The sequence below is a fragment of the Mastacembelus armatus genome, chromosome 18 (assembly GCF_900324485.2).
Source record: "Mastacembelus armatus chromosome 18, fMasArm1.2, whole genome shotgun sequence".
Taxonomy (NCBI): Eukaryota; Metazoa; Chordata; class Actinopteri; order Synbranchiformes; family Mastacembelidae; genus Mastacembelus; species Mastacembelus armatus.
In genome coordinates, this window is record NC_046650.1 from 18,567,123 (window position 1) to 18,584,235 (window position 17,113).

At 44.7% G+C, this 17,113-nt stretch overlaps 1 protein-coding gene across 3 annotated transcripts; it reads right to left on the reverse strand.

Annotated features, from left to right (window-relative positions):
- Positions 1-1,225: 1,225 nt before the first annotated feature.
- nfxl1 (nuclear transcription factor, X-box binding-like 1) lies at positions 1,226-15,966 on the reverse strand. Of its 3 annotated transcripts, none has more exons than XM_026322097.1 (25): positions 15,917-15,966; positions 15,330-15,523; positions 15,044-15,232; positions 14,378-14,487; positions 13,779-13,909; positions 13,401-13,445; positions 12,585-12,718; positions 12,406-12,491; positions 12,247-12,322; positions 11,974-12,071; positions 11,621-11,735; positions 10,815-10,939; positions 10,607-10,729; positions 9,861-9,951; positions 7,286-7,406; positions 7,044-7,200; positions 6,538-6,629; positions 4,648-4,669; positions 4,360-4,482; positions 3,896-4,050; positions 3,205-3,274; positions 2,300-2,404; positions 2,064-2,144; positions 1,892-1,945; positions 1,226-1,733 (listed from the first exon to the last, which is right to left on the reverse strand). In XM_026322097.1, exons 2-25 carry the CDS (start codon positions 15,502-15,504, stop codon positions 1,545-1,547), a joined length of 2,667 nt encoding a protein of 888 aa, XP_026177882.1. In that variant the 5' UTR covers positions 15,505-15,523; positions 15,917-15,966; the 3' UTR covers positions 1,226-1,544. The 3 variants fall into 3 exon arrangements, with proteins under 3 accessions (XP_026177882.1, XP_026177867.1, XP_026177875.1); XM_026322082.1 differs by having other exon boundaries at positions 15,312-15,523; XM_026322090.1 differs by lacking the exon at positions 15,917-15,966 and adding an exon at positions 15,697-15,768 and having other exon boundaries at positions 15,312-15,523.
- Between the last annotated feature and the right edge of the window lie 1,147 nt (positions 15,967-17,113).

Genomic DNA, 17,113 nt, shown 5'->3' on the forward strand with positions numbered 1-17,113 from the left:
AAGCCAAAGGATTAGTCACGTGACTAAAAATCAACTAATCCACCTTTAAAATTGATTTTTACACAAAACTCTCCTGAAATCCGACACATTAAATTAACGAAGACAAACATACAGTAAATCTGGCAGTTTCAGATTTAAAGGTGCAGCCTGTAAAATGTCAAAGATTTAGCAGCACCTAGTGGTGAGATTGCAGAATGCAGCCTTCTGACCAACCATCACACCCCAGCCCTCATTTCCAGGTGTGAGGGAGGGTACAGAGGTCATCACCTTAAAAACAAAAGGTTTCCCTGTCTAGAGCCAGAATCTGGTTTGTCCATTCTGGGCTACTGTAGAAGCATGGCACAACATGGCTGCCTCTGTTAAAGGAGACCCGCTCCCTCTGTAGATTTAAAGGCTCATTCTGAGACTAAGACACTGAAACAGCTGGTATCTTTTGGTGATGACACACTAATGACAACATATTAATGAACACTATATTCCATTTCTCATAACAGATCACTCTAAATATTTCACATCGGACCTAATGAAATGAAACCGAACAACAAACCTTCAGTTCAGTGAAACCACATTTATTCTGTTTATTTTTCAAATATTTTAAAGAAAAAGAAACAAATTAATTTAGAGCAGCCGGAAAATGTTTAAGGTTTCACCACTGAACCTTTTCACTGTGATGGTTTTGTTCTCTGAGGCGTCTTCAACTAAACTTTACCACATCACTTTTCCTTTAACTTCCACTTTCAACAGTTTCAAAATTCATTTTCAAACTAGAAAATACACAAAACAAGAGAAATGAGGCTAAATTATTAAATTATACAAACTAAGATGTAAAAATCTTCACCGGCATCAAAACTTAGTGACTTTTAGCGACAATCTGCAGACTGACCCATCTCAAAGCAGAATGTTCAGTTTTCTCTCGGGTTGTTTGAAACCAAACTGCTGCACCGATGTTTTGTTTTACAGAACGATCGAATCATTGATTCCAACAAATCAACCGATTGAATAATCAATAATGAAGTGAACTGACAGTTGCAGCTTCTGTTCAGACATTTACAGGCAGCAGGAACTGATTCCGTTTTTCAGTCACTGAGTCCAGATCCCATCCAGAGACTGACAGCACCAATGAATGTGTGTGAATCCAGAACCTGGTTCAGCTTATGGGTCTGAGCCGTAGACCTCCATTGTTGTCCAAAGACTATTAAAAACCCAGCAGGGAACCACACCGCTGACTTGGCTCACATGGTTCTTCCTCAACAACAATGGGAGGCCTGTCTGTTTCCAAAAACCAGCTCCAGACTCTGAGAACGGCCGTCACTGTTTACAGACTCTGGTTCCACTGCTGGAGCTGGTTTTTGATTTCGTCTGGATGGAAAATCTGTGACCTGATCTTTCTTTATAGTTAAGACTGATGACGTTATAAGTTTGAAAAGTTAAATCCCACTCAGTCGACATCGACTGGAACAAACTAAACTAGAAAAACTCAAATACCAATTCAGAGAAGCAGAGAAACTAAATACGGAGACACCATCACGGAGCGATGCGTCTCTTCAGGGCGTGGTCAGGAGGTAGTAGGCGGCGACCGACAGCAGAGCTCCACCCAGCGGGACCAGGACGAAGGCGACGCACCTCCTCCACCTCCCTGCCCTCTGGTCATCATCCACCTCCTCCCTCCTGCCCCGCTTCTTGCTCCTCCTCCCTCCTCGCTGCTGACGCTTCTCGAACGCCTCCAGCTCCTCCTGCACACGGGAGGAGACGCTTTAACGACGGGTAATCAATAATAAACCATCAGTGATCACTAATAAACTACCAGTAATCAATAATTAACAGTCAATAACTAATAACCACAGGTCAAACTGTAAACACAGGGCTAAAGATAAACCACCACCTGACTCACCTGGAGCTTCCTTTGCTCCTCTTCCTGAGCTGCTCGCTGCTCCGCCTCCTTCAGCTGGACACACACACATTGACACACACAGGTTAGTGTGTATCCAAGTGTGTGTGAGTGAGGACTACAGGTGTGTGTTTGTGAACTACAGGTGTGTGTGTGTGTGTGTGTGTATGTTTACCTGGCTGACTTTTCTCTGTTGGTCTTTGCAGGTGTCATCACACTGAACACCACACTGAGGAGACTGAGAGCACAGGAACTCCTGAAACACACACACACACACACACGCACGCACACAGAGTTGTAATTAAATGTTACCCATTAATTAGACACACAAACTGACAATAAACAATATTTGCCATCAGTGTCTCATGCTAGTGTGTGTGTGTGTGTGTGTGTGTGTGTGTGTGTGTGTACCTTCTTGATCCTCCTGCAGGGACATCGCAGCTTCACCTTCTGCTGACATTTCTCCTCACACTCAGCTGGATGACACACCTGTTTACAGCGATGGCCACAGCTCAGCTGTAACACACACACACACACACACACACACACACACACACACACACACACACACACACACACACACACACACACACACACACACACACACACACACACACACGCAGGATGAATAACCAGAGTTCAGCTACAGAAACATGAGCTCAGTGGAAACAAAAGTGTGTGTGTGCAGCTCTGTGATCTCAGGATCCTCAGACCACACAGCTCCAAGCTAAAGAGCTGAGCAGGACTTTCCCTCCACTCTCCTCTGTTATTTCTCTGTCTGAACTTATTTTAACCGATCAAAGCTGTTGAGAGTCAGGTCAGAACCAGACCAGGTTAGAACCAGACCCGGCTAAAAACCAGGTCCAGGTTGGGGTTAAGGACTGGGGATGCATTATGTCAGTGAGTGTCCTCACAAAGATAGAAACACAAGAGTGTGCTGAAGCTTTTTGGAGGTTAAATTACTGCAGACTGTGAAAACAGAGCTGAACACACACACACGCGCACACACACACACACACACACACACACACACACACACAGAGGGAGACTCTGAGGTGAACAGTGGGATTGTGTTACTGCTACAGTGAGATTATTGGTTATTGATCGGGAAGGAAGAGGAACAAAGTGAGGAGGAGGAGAGAGGACGTCGGACAGAAACTGGTCTCATGGAAACACTGGGAATAATAATGGGAGGCAGCTGACTCCACTTCCAGAGTCTGATAAACAACTTTAACCATGATGCAATGGGGCCCAGGCTGAGGTGGCTAAGAGGGGCAGACCTGAGGACTGGACCGTGTGTGTGTGTGAGTCTGTACCTCTTTAGGACACTGGTTGTTGCAGGAGCCCAGCTCCACCTTCGTCTGCCCGTCAGCCGACGTCCACTTCCTGCAGACACACAGACATTTTGTTTGTTTGTTTGTGTTTGGCTGTTTACCTGTCAGGGATTAGCTCAGTCTCACCTGTGGGGCAGGATGTAAACAGACTGAGAGGAATGAGAAGATGCTGAGAGACCAAACCTCTGACCAATACCCGAGCTGATATTAGCCTGATTTATCGGCGTCAGCACTGATATCGACCAATCAGAGACAAGAACCAAGTTTAAACTTATTAATGTAGAAACCAGCAGCATCTATTTACTGAGCAGCAACTGGTGTGACTGGTGTGACTGGTGTGACTGGTGTGAAGAAGGAAACTCTTTCCTCATCAGTCACTCTGTGTCTTCCCCAGACACACTTTGACTGTGTTCTCAGTAAAGTTGTTATCTCTCACCACCAAACAGAGAAAAACCTCCCTGGTCTGGGGGGGTCTCAGGTGTCCTGGACCTAAAGAACAGAATCAGTGGATTCTGCTGCAGCAAACACTGAACACAATACGTACACAGACTGATGAATGAATGAATGAATGAATGAATGGAGGAGACAAAAGGTCACTCCTGTCGTCAGTGGCGATGATGATGCTGATGCCGTTGCCACGGAAACCATTGTGTATGTACGTGCACGGACTCACGTGCACTCCACGTAGAGCATGCTGATCTTGCAGTGGCAGCGCTGGCGGATCATCTGGCTGCAGAGGGGGCAGTCGCCGGGGTGACAGGGGCGGGGGCAGGTGTGAGGGCAGCCTGGGGGGCGGGGCTTGGAGCAGCCCTCCTCGCACACCTCACACTGCAGAGAGAGAGAGAGAGAGATTTATTTATGTCACGCATTTATCACCAACTCAGTTTGTTTAGAATTAGTCTTTAGGTCACTCTGTTTACTTCCTGCTCCACCTGTTGGACTTTATGACAAAGACACACCTGCTGAGGTGGCGATTCAATCTGAGCAGGCTGGAGGGTTTATAATAAACCTGGATGATTTATATTAAGTCATTTCAAGTGAAAATGAGAAAAGTCCACTTCAACTTTCAAGACCCTCTGATGGCTGCAGCAACAACATGACTTTTATAAAGCAGATCCACCCTAACGAGGTCGTCACCTTGTTGCCGTTGGTAACCAGGTGACACTCCCTCCTGCAGGTGTGGTTTCCACAGGTCAGAGGTCGTCCGCAGGCTCGTTTACAGGAGAACCGGCCCTGGCGATGACACGGCACCGGGCTGACCTGATCCACACACAGAGCAGAGTTTTATTTCCCGACCTCGTCTGAAGGGGAACGAGACAACGAGCTGGACACCAAAGGAACAAACGAGGAACAACAGGAGCTACAGGACACGAGGACGAGTGATGGGGACGAACAGGATGGAAAGAAGCAGCGACTGTTTCTTACCTCGTGTTCTCCAAAACAGGCCCTGAAACACAAACACAAAGAATGACTGTCCCACTTCATTCACCTGTGTGATCCAAACTGTTTTTAACACCAGGCTCTGCTGTGACTCACCTGGCCGACAGGTATCAGTGTGTAGACATGACCAACCTAAACAACCTAAACATCTGAAGGGAAGTCATGGAGCCACTGAAGCCTCAGTGCTCAGTAATATGTTAGTACGTATGTATGATTATTTAGAGGAATAATCCACTGCTGCTCAGACCATCATTAAAAACCAACTGTGCCCGAGTTAAAAGTCTTAGTGACTGGTTCAGTTTATCACCGTGGAAACGTGTCTGAAGAGCCTGAAACTGAACTGCAGGTCTGAGTCTCGCTGTGATGACTTCTGGGTAAATGAAGATGACTGCTCTTTGTTCTCACCATGTGGTGCCAGACCCCCTACACACACACACACACACACACACACACACACACACACACACACACACACACACACACACACACTCTGGGGCGGTTTGGTGCTGTCACAGATCATTAGACCTGAGATTAAAAAAAACATGTGCGTGCTGTGTTTTCCAGCAGCCTGCAGCTCTGTGACGCAGTCGACTCCCAAATGTGTGTGTGTGTGTTTGTCTGTGTCAGACCCAGGCCAACAAACACACACATGGCTGACTGTGTGTGTTTCAGGTATTTCTCACCAGAAATGGGAGCTTTTATTGTGAAAACACACAGTCCTAGAGGCCTGCTGTGGCCGACACCAAACAGCAGCTGTGGAGAATCTCTGACGTTTGTTTTCTTGTTGAGGAAAACTCAAAACCTGTGTCAGTTCGACTGAGCCTGAACACACAGATCTCCATCCGGCCTCCTGTGTGAGCGTGAGTGTGTGTGTGTGTCATCTTTCCTCTGTGTGACCTCTGACCTCTGTGTGACCTGTGGGCAGAGCTCTTTGGAAAAACCTCCAACCTGGACACCATGAGGACTAAAACCTTCCTCAATGATCAGCAGAAAATCCATTACAGCTCGTCCATTACAGCTCGTCTCTTGTCAACAGGAAGTTGGCTTTAAACCAAACTACAATGGACGGGACAATTGGATGCACTTGGTGCAATGCATCCTGGGTGTTGTAGGATTTTTCACCCTGAAAGTTTGTGGGAATAAAACGTCCTTTTATCCTGTTTCCTCCAGTCACAGGGCATGAAGAACATTTTTACTGTTCCACATATAAAGGGCTGAGCTGGATTCAATGATCCTCTGTTAAACAGCGGATTGTTCCTTTAATTCTAATCATATTAAGGAACAAGAGAACGTGTCTTGATCTTCAGAGGTTTTAACGTAAAAATAGTTTGTGTCTGTGTGTACAAACTAAATATCTTTACTATTCTGAGCCTTAGTCATGACAAAATATACTGATACTACAAATGAATGGGTTGTTTTCTTACTGATACGGACAAAAACTGCAACCATGTAAACAGGACGTGTACTGCTGCCCTTTAGTGTTGTTTCCTGTCTGATTTGCAGGTGGAGATAATGAAGTCATGTGACTAACACGACCGAGGAGTTTGGTTCTGACATGAAGGACCAGGCTTCACGAGAGAAAAGCTTTAATTTGTCTTTCTCTCTCCTGATCTCACATTTCTATTGGTCGTTTTAAACCAAACAGACAGGAAGCAACACTTTTTAAAGATCTTTCAGCTTTGCCTTTTCTAACAGGCTTTTAATGTGAAAAACTGCAGAAAACCAACAGTACTATCGTTTTGTTTGTACTGAACTCGCTCTGTGATTAACCACAGGTGACCCCGATCCCGACCCCTGCTGTGTGACGCTAATGTGAAAACAGGCCTGACGTGAGAACCGATGGGAATCTGTTCTCTGACTGCTGGTTTGACCTACGTGGGTATTGGCACTTGACACGGAGGACAGGGCAGAGCTTTCTTCACGAAGGCCGGTTCAGACAGCTGCTCCCACGGACCCGCCAACTGAACCTAAACACACATCAGTCACGAAGACAGAAAATCATTCAGACAAACATCATCTAGTCACCGACAGGAAACAGGAAACATCACTTCATATTAATGACGACTGTGATAAGATGCTGCTGATGGAGACAAAAACAAGTCAGTTCAAGAGTTTATCAGCAGATCTGACATTATTGGATTCTAATTATTGATGGATTATTGTGTTGATCACTTTAGTGTTGGAGCTGATGTGAGTTGTTAAACATCTTTTGTTGTTCAAAACAAAGACAACAAATATCTTTTCTATTTTTAGGTAATAAAAATAGAAAAGATGACAGCATGACTGCATTTTGTTGTGTTGCCTTTGGACAGAAGCTAACAGTTTACACCGTTTCTAGTCTTTATGCTAAGCTAAGCTAACAGGGGCAGCCTGGTCCCTACCTGCTGGGACCGGACCAGCACCAGGTCGTGGCAGGGCTGTGGACAGGTGTGGCTGCAGCTGGGCAGGGGCAGCAGGCAGAGCTGCTTGCAGGGGGGGCAGGGGCCAGGGTGGCACCGGTGAGGTTCCCTGGTCGGGTGGTGACAGGACGGAGGACACCTGGAGGAGACGGTGGAACAGACAGTCCTGAGTCCTGTGGCAGACGTGGAAATTAGTTCACAAGGTAAACAGGAAGTGTGTTTACCTGCAGGGCTCTTTGCAGCGAGGAGGTTTGGTGCTACGTTCTCGCCCACACGGAACAACCAAGACCGTGGAACTGCAGTTACATCTGACCTCCACGGTCTCTGGACAGGGGTAGCAACTGCCTGGAGGACAGCAGACACACTGGTTTCAAACATGGGGTTAAAGTACGGCTTTTAAACTGTGGCTGTACTTCCTGACAGCATCCTGCTCTTAAAACAAAATCATCATGTGAACATGAAGCCGTAACAGCTGGAAAGTCTCAGCTTCAAATGTCGTTAATAAAAACCATCCTACATTCAGTTCAGTTCGGTCTGTGCAGGTGAGAACTGTCCAGGTCTCAGTGAATGTGATGTGAATGTTGGATCCTCCAGCAGCCTCACACCCTGTGGCTGAATCTCACATTGTTGGCACAGACAGCACCTGTTGTTGCTGCACCCATAGGTGTCTTCCCCTCTTCACCTGGACAGTCTGGAGACTGAACATGGAGGTGATGGAGTGTTTCTGTCTGGATTTTCTTCATTTGTGGCGTGAACATGTGTTTTTGTCTCGTCAGTGCTGTCTGTGCTGTCAGTGCTCTGTCTGTGCGCCATCAGCTCACACTCAGTCCATTATCATAACACAGCTCCTACAGATAAAACTCACAGCATGACACCAAACCAGTGTCAGATCTGGACCCAGAACACACAGGACTTTGTTTTCACACTGAACAACGTCTCGCTCTGTGTTTCTGAGTCTCAGTTTAAAAAATAAAACACAATCATGAACATGGAAGAAAAACACATATTAATGAGCAGGGAGATGAATTTAAAGACAAAAAATTCAAATAGATAAAATCACTATGAGATTCTAAAATATGACATTAGACAAGTGGACCCTGTATCTGTGAGAACATGTCTGAGTCTGATGCAAATGAAACTCTGATTTCTCAGTAATGAAGGTGAAACAGAACATTAGTTGTATTTTCCTGTTACAGCTGCAGCAAAAAGACAATTAACTGATGAAAACAAATGGACTTTTTGTAAAACTGTCAAACGTCTGCTGGTTGAACCATCTCAGATAAAAGGACGTGTTGATTCACCTCAAAGATGTTACATGATGAATAAATGATGAACCGATCAGTTAATAATCGCTAATTATTAATCAATAATAAAACAGTCTTTAAGCTGCAGGTTCAGTCTCTGGTTGTTAACACATCATCATCTCCTCAGTGTCGGCTGTTATCTGTGTGGGAAGTGTTGGCGGTGGTGCGACCTTCTATTTCTTCCCCTTCAAAACATCAGCCAATCAGCACGCAGACACAAATAAATTAACTTTTATCTATTCAGCCAATCAGGAGGAAGGTGGACGCATAAATTACCCTTTATCGTCCAATCAGAAAACAATAGAGGCAGGAAGTAACCATTTTTGTGCAAACACACACACACACACACACACACACACACACACACGTCTTTGTTAAAGGGGATTAATGACGTTCAACGGGAATCAGAGGTCAACATTTTCCACAGTTAAATGTGTGTGTTGTTCAGTGCTATCAGCTGGAACAAATGCCACCACACACACACACGCACACGCACACTCACACACACACACACACACGCACACACACTCTCTTCAGGAGGTGTTGTGGGTCAGAGTTTTGACCTATCACCTTCTGCCAGCTGTGACTCCCTCAACAAATCAGAAACAATCTGACAGAGAGGGATGAGATGTGACATGTGTGTGTATGTGTGTGTGTGTGTGTGTGTGTGTGTGTGTGTGTGTGTGTGTGTTGGTAAAAGTTCATCAGACTCAAACTTTATTTCTGTGGTTTTATATGTAGTTTGTGTAGCTGTTAATAATTCTGCCTTTAGTTGTGTCAAGATGTGATGTTAATGATTTCTGATGGCTCACTGATTAATCAATAACATATTGATAATGATCAGCTGCTGCCGTTGGAGCAGCCTGGCTACCTGAGAAGTAATAATAAGAAGTTTAATGAGTAAATAAGTTTTCTGATTGATTAGCTCAGTTGTTTTTAATCAGTGTTCACTTTAAACTGGTTCTAAAACTGGATTTTTAAAGGCTTTTATTTTGTTTTCATTCCAACAGGAAGTCTCTTTTGCAGCCATGCATCTTCATACAACAACATATTTAAGACACGACACAAAGGCCTTTTCAACCACATCCTCCTCTGTGATCCACTGAAACAGAACAAAGTAATACTCTGAGGGACTCTTTGGATCTGCTGTCAGGTTACTCCAGGTAAACAAGGTAAACAGCAGGTAAACACCTGACGAGTAGAAACTTGGAGGACCCTAAAGTCCTGGCAGTGCGGCTGTGACTGGAGATAAGCAGGAAGTTCACCTGGTGTCGCTTTAGAAATAAAATCTCTGCTGCTGTCGTCACAAACAGCCAATCACAGGCAGAAAGGACGAACTTCAGTGAGACAGACTACTGTACCCATAATGCAACAAACAAACACAGGTGGTGTCAGCTCCACCCACACCTGCTGCTAACAGCACACTCACCAAAATAAAAGCACAGGTACAGGAACCAAAGTTCCAAAATAAGATTTTCACAATAAAGCACATTACCTTGGTGACAGACGGAGGGACACTTGTGGTTCCGACAGCCCAGAGTCCGACTGCAGCTCTGGTCACAGGGGGGGCAGTTACCGGGGCAACACTGAAACACAGGGCATCATGGGAAACAGAGTTTAAGCAAGAAAGACTGAAGTTATTTGTTTTTATCTGCTTCTCTTTCTCCTCCTTTTTCAGTCTCTCAGTTTCTCTGCTGACCCCAGCTTCTCCTCCACGTTTTGCTCTTTGACATTTAAACAGAGAGAAAACATTTAGCAGGTAAACACATCAGAAGCGACATTAGAAAGACTGACAAGTTAAAAATGATCCAGAGTCCACACAGGAGAGAAAATGTTTATCAGCCCTGTGTGATAACAGACCCTGTCTCGTCACTGGCAGCTCTGACCAAGCGTCAGTTCACCTTTTCCTATCGGACCCATCGCTCTGACATTTACAAGCAGAACCAGGAGCTGTGTGGAGAACCCTGCAGGTTTCAGCTGTTTGTCTCTCTGCTGATCAGTCGTCACCCTCATCACACACACACACACACACACACACATTCCTGCTGTCACACACTGATCCTGCTGCTGCTCATTAAACCATCGTGTCTGTGTCATCCTCAGTCCATCTAGTTCAATCCATTTCTCCACACCTGGCAGGGTTAGTAAATATCCTGCTACATCATCATCACATGAGCAGGTGACCTGGGTGGGCGGAGCCTGTCAGACAGGTGTTTCCAGGTGGAGCTGCTGCGAACTGACCTTCTTCCTGCACTGGTGTCTCTGGCAGCTTCTGGTCTTTGGACATTTGGAGTCACACAGGTACTCTCTATGACACGGCATCAACTTCCTGTGTTTGCCACACCTGCACTCCCTCTCCACCTCCTGATGGACACACACACACACAGCAGAGAGTTGGTGCGTGTCACTGTGGCTCAGTGTGTACCTGTGTGTGTGTGCGTGTTGTTACCTGTCTGCAGGTCTCACAGCTCCCTCGGTGACACCTCATCGAACAGGTGTGTTTCCCACATGACAGAGGGAGGTCGCACGTGTCGCCGCACGGCAGCACCTCCTCCGTGCACGGCAGAGACGACTCTACACACACACACAGTCAGGAGTGTGTGTTAGAAACATGAGCTCTGTGTTTTTGTCAACATGTATGTTCTTCAACACGTCACGACGACGTGAGAACAACATGATTCACAGCCTCAACAGATCAGCACCACCTGTTTCTGTGTACATGTGAGTATTTACTGTGTACATGTGAGTATTTCACCGTGTACATGAGTATTTACTGTGTACATGTGAGTATTTCACCGTGTACATGTGAGTATTTCACCGTGTACATGTGAGTATTTACTGTGTACATGTGAGTATTTCACCGTGTACATGTGAGTATTTCACCGTGTACATGTGAGTATTTCACCGTGTACATGTGAGTATTTCACTGTGTACATGTGAGTATTTCACCGTGTACATGTGAGTATTTACTGTATACATGTATTTCACCGTGTACATGTGAGTATTTACTGTGTACATGTGAGTATTTACTGTGTACATGTGAGTATTTCACCGTGTACATGTGAGTATTTCACCGTGTACATGTGAGTATTTCACTGTGTACATGTGAGTATTTCACCGTGTACATGTGAGTATTTACTGTATACATGTATTTCACCGTGTACATGTGAGTATTTACTGTGTACATGTGAGTATTTACTGTGTACATGTGAGTATTTCACCGTGTACATGTGAGTAGTAGTGGTGTGTACTAACTGGTCTTGCCGCAGGGACAGGATCTGCTGACAGAGCGAGGACACGGAGGACAGACTCCATCGTGACACACGACCTCACAGGTGTGATTCCCACAGGTGAGCAGACGACCACACACCTGGAACAGAGTCAGAAACAGAGTTAACCTCCAGGCTCTGCATTAAAGACTGTTGCATTATGGGTTGTTTGCAGCTTAATGTGTTTACTCATGTCTGGTATTTATTCATTTATTGGTCAGTCGGACAGAAACAAACTGAGCCAGTGATTAAGCTGTCAGTGAGGAGCTCACAGAGCACCTGGAGTACAAGTACCTGCTAGTACCTGCACTGCAATACTGCAGTACGTGGTAGTAGTACCTGCTGACAGTTCCAGCGGGGGCTGCTGCAGGGCCTCTCTGCCGTCTCTGCACCACACACACAGCTCTGGACGCTGACTCTGGGACAAGGAGCACATTCTGAAAGACACAGGGAGGTCAGAGGTCAGAGGTCAGAGTCACCTGCACACACTTCAGAGTGTCTCAAGCAGCTGGACTGTACTTTATTTACAGGGCTGTATATACTGCAGCGAGTACATGTATACACAATGAGGATTAAACTGCTACTGTGTTACCTGAGGTCATGTGAGCGTACCTGTGTGACAGGGCTGTGAACAGGTGTGCTGTTTGCAGGGTAACAACCTGCCACACTGCTGCTGACAGGACCAGGCCTGCAGAGAACACACACAGTTAGAGTCCCCCCCGCTGCTCCCACAGTACTTTCTGCCCTACACACCACATGTTTTATGTGTACCTTGTTGCTACAGCGACGGGGGAGGGGCTTAGCTTTGCCGCACATACAGGAAACTGACACCATCTTTGGACATGGAGGACAGGGACCTGAAAACACACACACACATTTATTTTAGTCTAGTTTTACCCATAATATTTTGTTTACCATGAAGAGGACAGTGTGTGTGTGTGTGTGGTTACCTGGGTGACAGAGCAGCAGACAGGTGTGTCCACAGGTGGGTTTGATTTCCTTCTGACAGATGGAGCCGCAGGAGTGAGGAACCAACCAGGGATCGGCTGGAGGATCCTGCAGTTTCCCACAGTAGCAGGTGTACCTGAACGCAACACAACACAGATTTAGCATTTCCAACAAAAACAACTTGAAAACAAAAACCAAACGCCTGAAGGAAAAGAAGCAGATGCTCGTTGTGTTTCAGCTCAGATCAGAAGCTGAAGAGAAGAATCAGCGTTGACCTTAAAAAGGACTTTTCTCTGTGCTGATGTGTTTTCACAATAAAGGTCACCAGTGACATTTTTCAGTCTGAAGACAAACGACGTGAAAATTTATTTCACTGATTAACTGATAATGATCAGCTTCAGTACATGGGCCCTGTCTTTGTGACTGTGTGTGTAAAATACACAAACACAGCTTCAGTTGCAGTGGAGCCCCCTGCTGCTCAACAACTCCCAACTCAGAGGTCAGAGGTCAGGCCTGAGACTTCAGGTTTCCATCCATGGAGCCCAGTGACACAGTAACATCACTGTAGGCTGAACCAGCTGAAGTTTGGTGTTTCTGCTTTAAAGATTATTGGTTATTGATCAGCAGCAGGTCAGTCCTCAGTCCTTCAGTCTGGGTCCGACCAGTAGAGGGCGCTGTTGCCTCACAGTCTTTGATCTGAAACCCTCCCTGTGACTAACGTCTGACCTGAGGACGGCACAGTGACGGACTAATGTGCTGTGTTACACTAAAGGTTCTGCACACACCTGTTAAGGATTCACTGACTTTGTAGGACGTACCTGTTGGGCGTGGCACTGGGAGGATATTCAGCTCGACACTTTGGGCTGAGGATGAAAAATTAAAAACTGATGATTGATTAATAATCAATGAACCTGTGACTGATTTTACTGATCAATACATCATCTCCACTGTTAACGTTCTGTTTACATCATGGTAACAATAAATCATCAACACATCTGAAGAAACTTTTGATGAATTAATTATCAAACCAGCAGCTAATTGATTAAAGCTCATTTAATTATCACTGAAACTGTAGAAACAATAAAACAACAATAAAACAAGAATAAACACGTTTCTATCAATGTTCTTTGTGTTTCAGTGTAAACACACTTTATTTCAGGTTCAACTAAAACAGCGTCAGGAACAAAAAGACTCACCAGGGCCAGGGCTGCTGCTTCTCACCAAAGTCTTCATCAGTGACCGAGGAGACGAGGAAGACTGAGTCTCTGGCCCATTTCTGAATGCAGGGCAGGTGGAAGAGGGAGAAACAGCTGGAGCAGCTCCACACCTGGACACACACACACACACACACACACACACACACACACACACACACACACACACACACACACACACACACACACACACACACACACACACACACACAGGTTTGACTGGATATGAATGTGCTGCAGGTCGATGGGTTAGTTTGAGTCTCTGCAGGTTCAGAAAACCTTTTTCACCCTCATGGTTTTTATAGACAAACCCAGGATGATTAATAACTAATGAACTATTCATTTCTAATAATATAATCAATTAACATCAGCTGGACCTTAACCTTTTCAATTAAGAGAGACAATACTGGTAGAGCAGCAGCAACAGAGGCTCATGGGTAATGTAGTATTTAGTAGTATTTAATAGATAAACCTGAAAAAATGAAATAACCGAAAATGACAGAAAACACAAACCTGCAGATTCAAATCACACGAATCAAATGTACTCAAGGTATCATAGCGTGTGTGTGTGGGGGTCTTACCGCCTGAGTCCTCTTGACCGAGGCGATGCAGATCAGACAGGTGAGAGCTCCAGACTGAAACAGATCACTGACATACTGACCAGTCCTGACCAGACCTGCTGCGTCTCCACCTGGACAGACACACACGCATGGAAACACACACACACACGGACACACACACTAGTCTACAACTTTTGGGAAATGTTCAACCTCTGAGATAAACTGTGCTGATTCATTAACCTGATTAGATGAATTAGACAACAGGTGACAACATGAAAGTTTATTAATGTATCTTCACTTTAACACTAAAGATCATTACCTGACTGTCATTTATTGATCTTTTATCTGCAAAGGTCAAGGTTTTATTGGTTTTCCTGAATAACTGATCCAGGTGTGTGTGTGTGTTTCCACTTTGCTTTCTTTAAAACTGTAGAATACTGAGGTTGTGTCTTAATAGTCTGCACAGCAAAGGGACCAACACACCCACAGTTATTCATGATATTCATCATGTATCAATACACAGATCAATTGATAATGATTGGGGTGGCACCAGTCTCTAAGTGCTGGAGCATAATCCCTAATAATCCTAGTTTGGACCAAACTCCATTTGAAAAAGAACCAATTTAGTTTAGTAAACAATGTTTAACATCACGTCTGACAACTGGGGTTACAGAGATTCAGGCGGACCTGTCTGATCGGTGTAGGTGGTGAAGGTTGAGGCCAGGATCTTCCCTCTCTTTCCGTCCTCATGGTCAATATCTTCATCGTCGTCATCGTCGTCTGAAGAGGAGGAGCTGAAATGGCTCTCCACCAATCGCTGAGCAGCCGCCTGGTTGGACTTTCTGATCTCCTCGAACTTGGACTGGACCGAGGCAGCTGTCAGTCACAGAGAGGGAAACGATAAATGACCTAAGGTTCTGACTGGGGAATGTTCCTGAGCATGTTCCTGCAGAACCTTTTATAGGAACGTCACCGTGTGGAGGCTCAGGTGTCACCGCCGCCTTCGCCCTCCCTCCTCGACCTGCCGCCCACAGCCCTGCAGCGGCCCCGGGCCTCTCTCTCTCCTTCAGCAGGGGTCGTGACCTTTCACCCTGACCCTCCTGACTCCGGCCTCGCCCTCGGCCCTGCTGTCGCCAGGCCGGTTCCATGGCGACCGGCTCTGAAGCTCTGCAGGAGGGAGATGAGGTGTTGAAACAGGTGTGTAACTGTTGGTTCCATATTAAAACTAAAAGTGAAGCCTTCCTACTTCCTGCAGCAGCAGGTTTCTGTTTTCAGGTCAAAGTGTTGGAGCAGCAGCTACATGACAACAACAATGACTGACAGATGACTCATAAACACACCTGAGCTCAGCCCTGAGACCACCTGGTCCACTTCAGACTGCTGTTAGCCGGCTAGCTAGGCTAGGCTACCTGCTACACAAACTCAGCGTGAAAACAAACGCAAACAAACGTCACATCCGGTAAACAACCGTTTGTAAACTGTAAACATCCCGCGGGGCCTCAGTAACTTTAATGAACAACAAACACAAACGTGATTTAAGACGCTGACGCCGACACTCACCTCAACTCTCAGCAGCAGCTCCCTGCTGTCCCAGCGCCTCGCAGTGCATGTCGGGACTTGTAGTCTACATTCACCCTAAAGCCGATTGTGTTTATGTAGAGTTAAAACTACAAATCCCATCATGCAACGTCACGCACAGAGCGACGTGTCGTTTCATTCATAATCTGGATCACCGGAAAGGGATGTAACTTTATTTTGAAATTCATATATTAATCTAATATTAATACGCGGCTTTTATAGCAAATTTTTGAATTTTGTTTACAACGTTAAACGTCGTTTAATTTGCAATAATGAAGAGTAACAAAGTAAATAAATTTACTCTTTTACAGCTAATAACATTTGTAATGCAAGACTGATTTCTTCACTGTAGTAGAAACAAACTTTACTAAAAATATAATATAGAAAAATATAAAATTAAATTTCACAATACAGTTTATATGTATGATTAAATAATTTAGAGTTATGAATAGAAAAAACGCTAAATTACAGCAAAAATTCATTTATAATTCTGTTTTATTTGTTTATTTTTCAGTAAATATAGACATTCTTAGTTAGGCTATAAAAATATACAGTAAAAATCCAATACAAATATAACAACAGATAAAATAATGAAATATTAGCTGTGAGATTAGCAGATTAATAAAAACTGTATTAATAAATATGTTTCTACTGACACTTCAGTCTTTTTCATTGAGTTGAAATAAAACTGTTCCAGTGCAGCGGCTCAACAATAAAAAAAAAAAAAACCTGTGTTATAAAACATGTTTATTCTCATTGGTCATATTTTGGCTCAGTAGAAAAACAAACTATGGGCAAAGACAATGAGTTTGGTGTCAGGTTTATAGGTCAGCTGACCTTTGACCTACACTGGTTTTACAGCAGCGAGCTGTAAATTAAATATCATTTAAATATGTTTTTGAAATATCAGTGGTCATTTAATGTCACTAGAAACAAAGAACTATACAAAAGCTCAGCTAGAAACATAGAAGTTGTGCTGATCATTATTTGATCTGTCATAAATTAATTCAATGTCAACATCAGAAAATTAAATCTTACACTAAAAGTGTCTCGTTTTCCCTCTGGAGCTCAAGTTTCCCTTTGAGCTCCATTTATTTTGATCCAGAGTCACTCCTGTTTCCAATGTGAACACAACTTTCAGCTTTGACAGCAAACAAGTGTGTGTCAAACTAGTTCAGT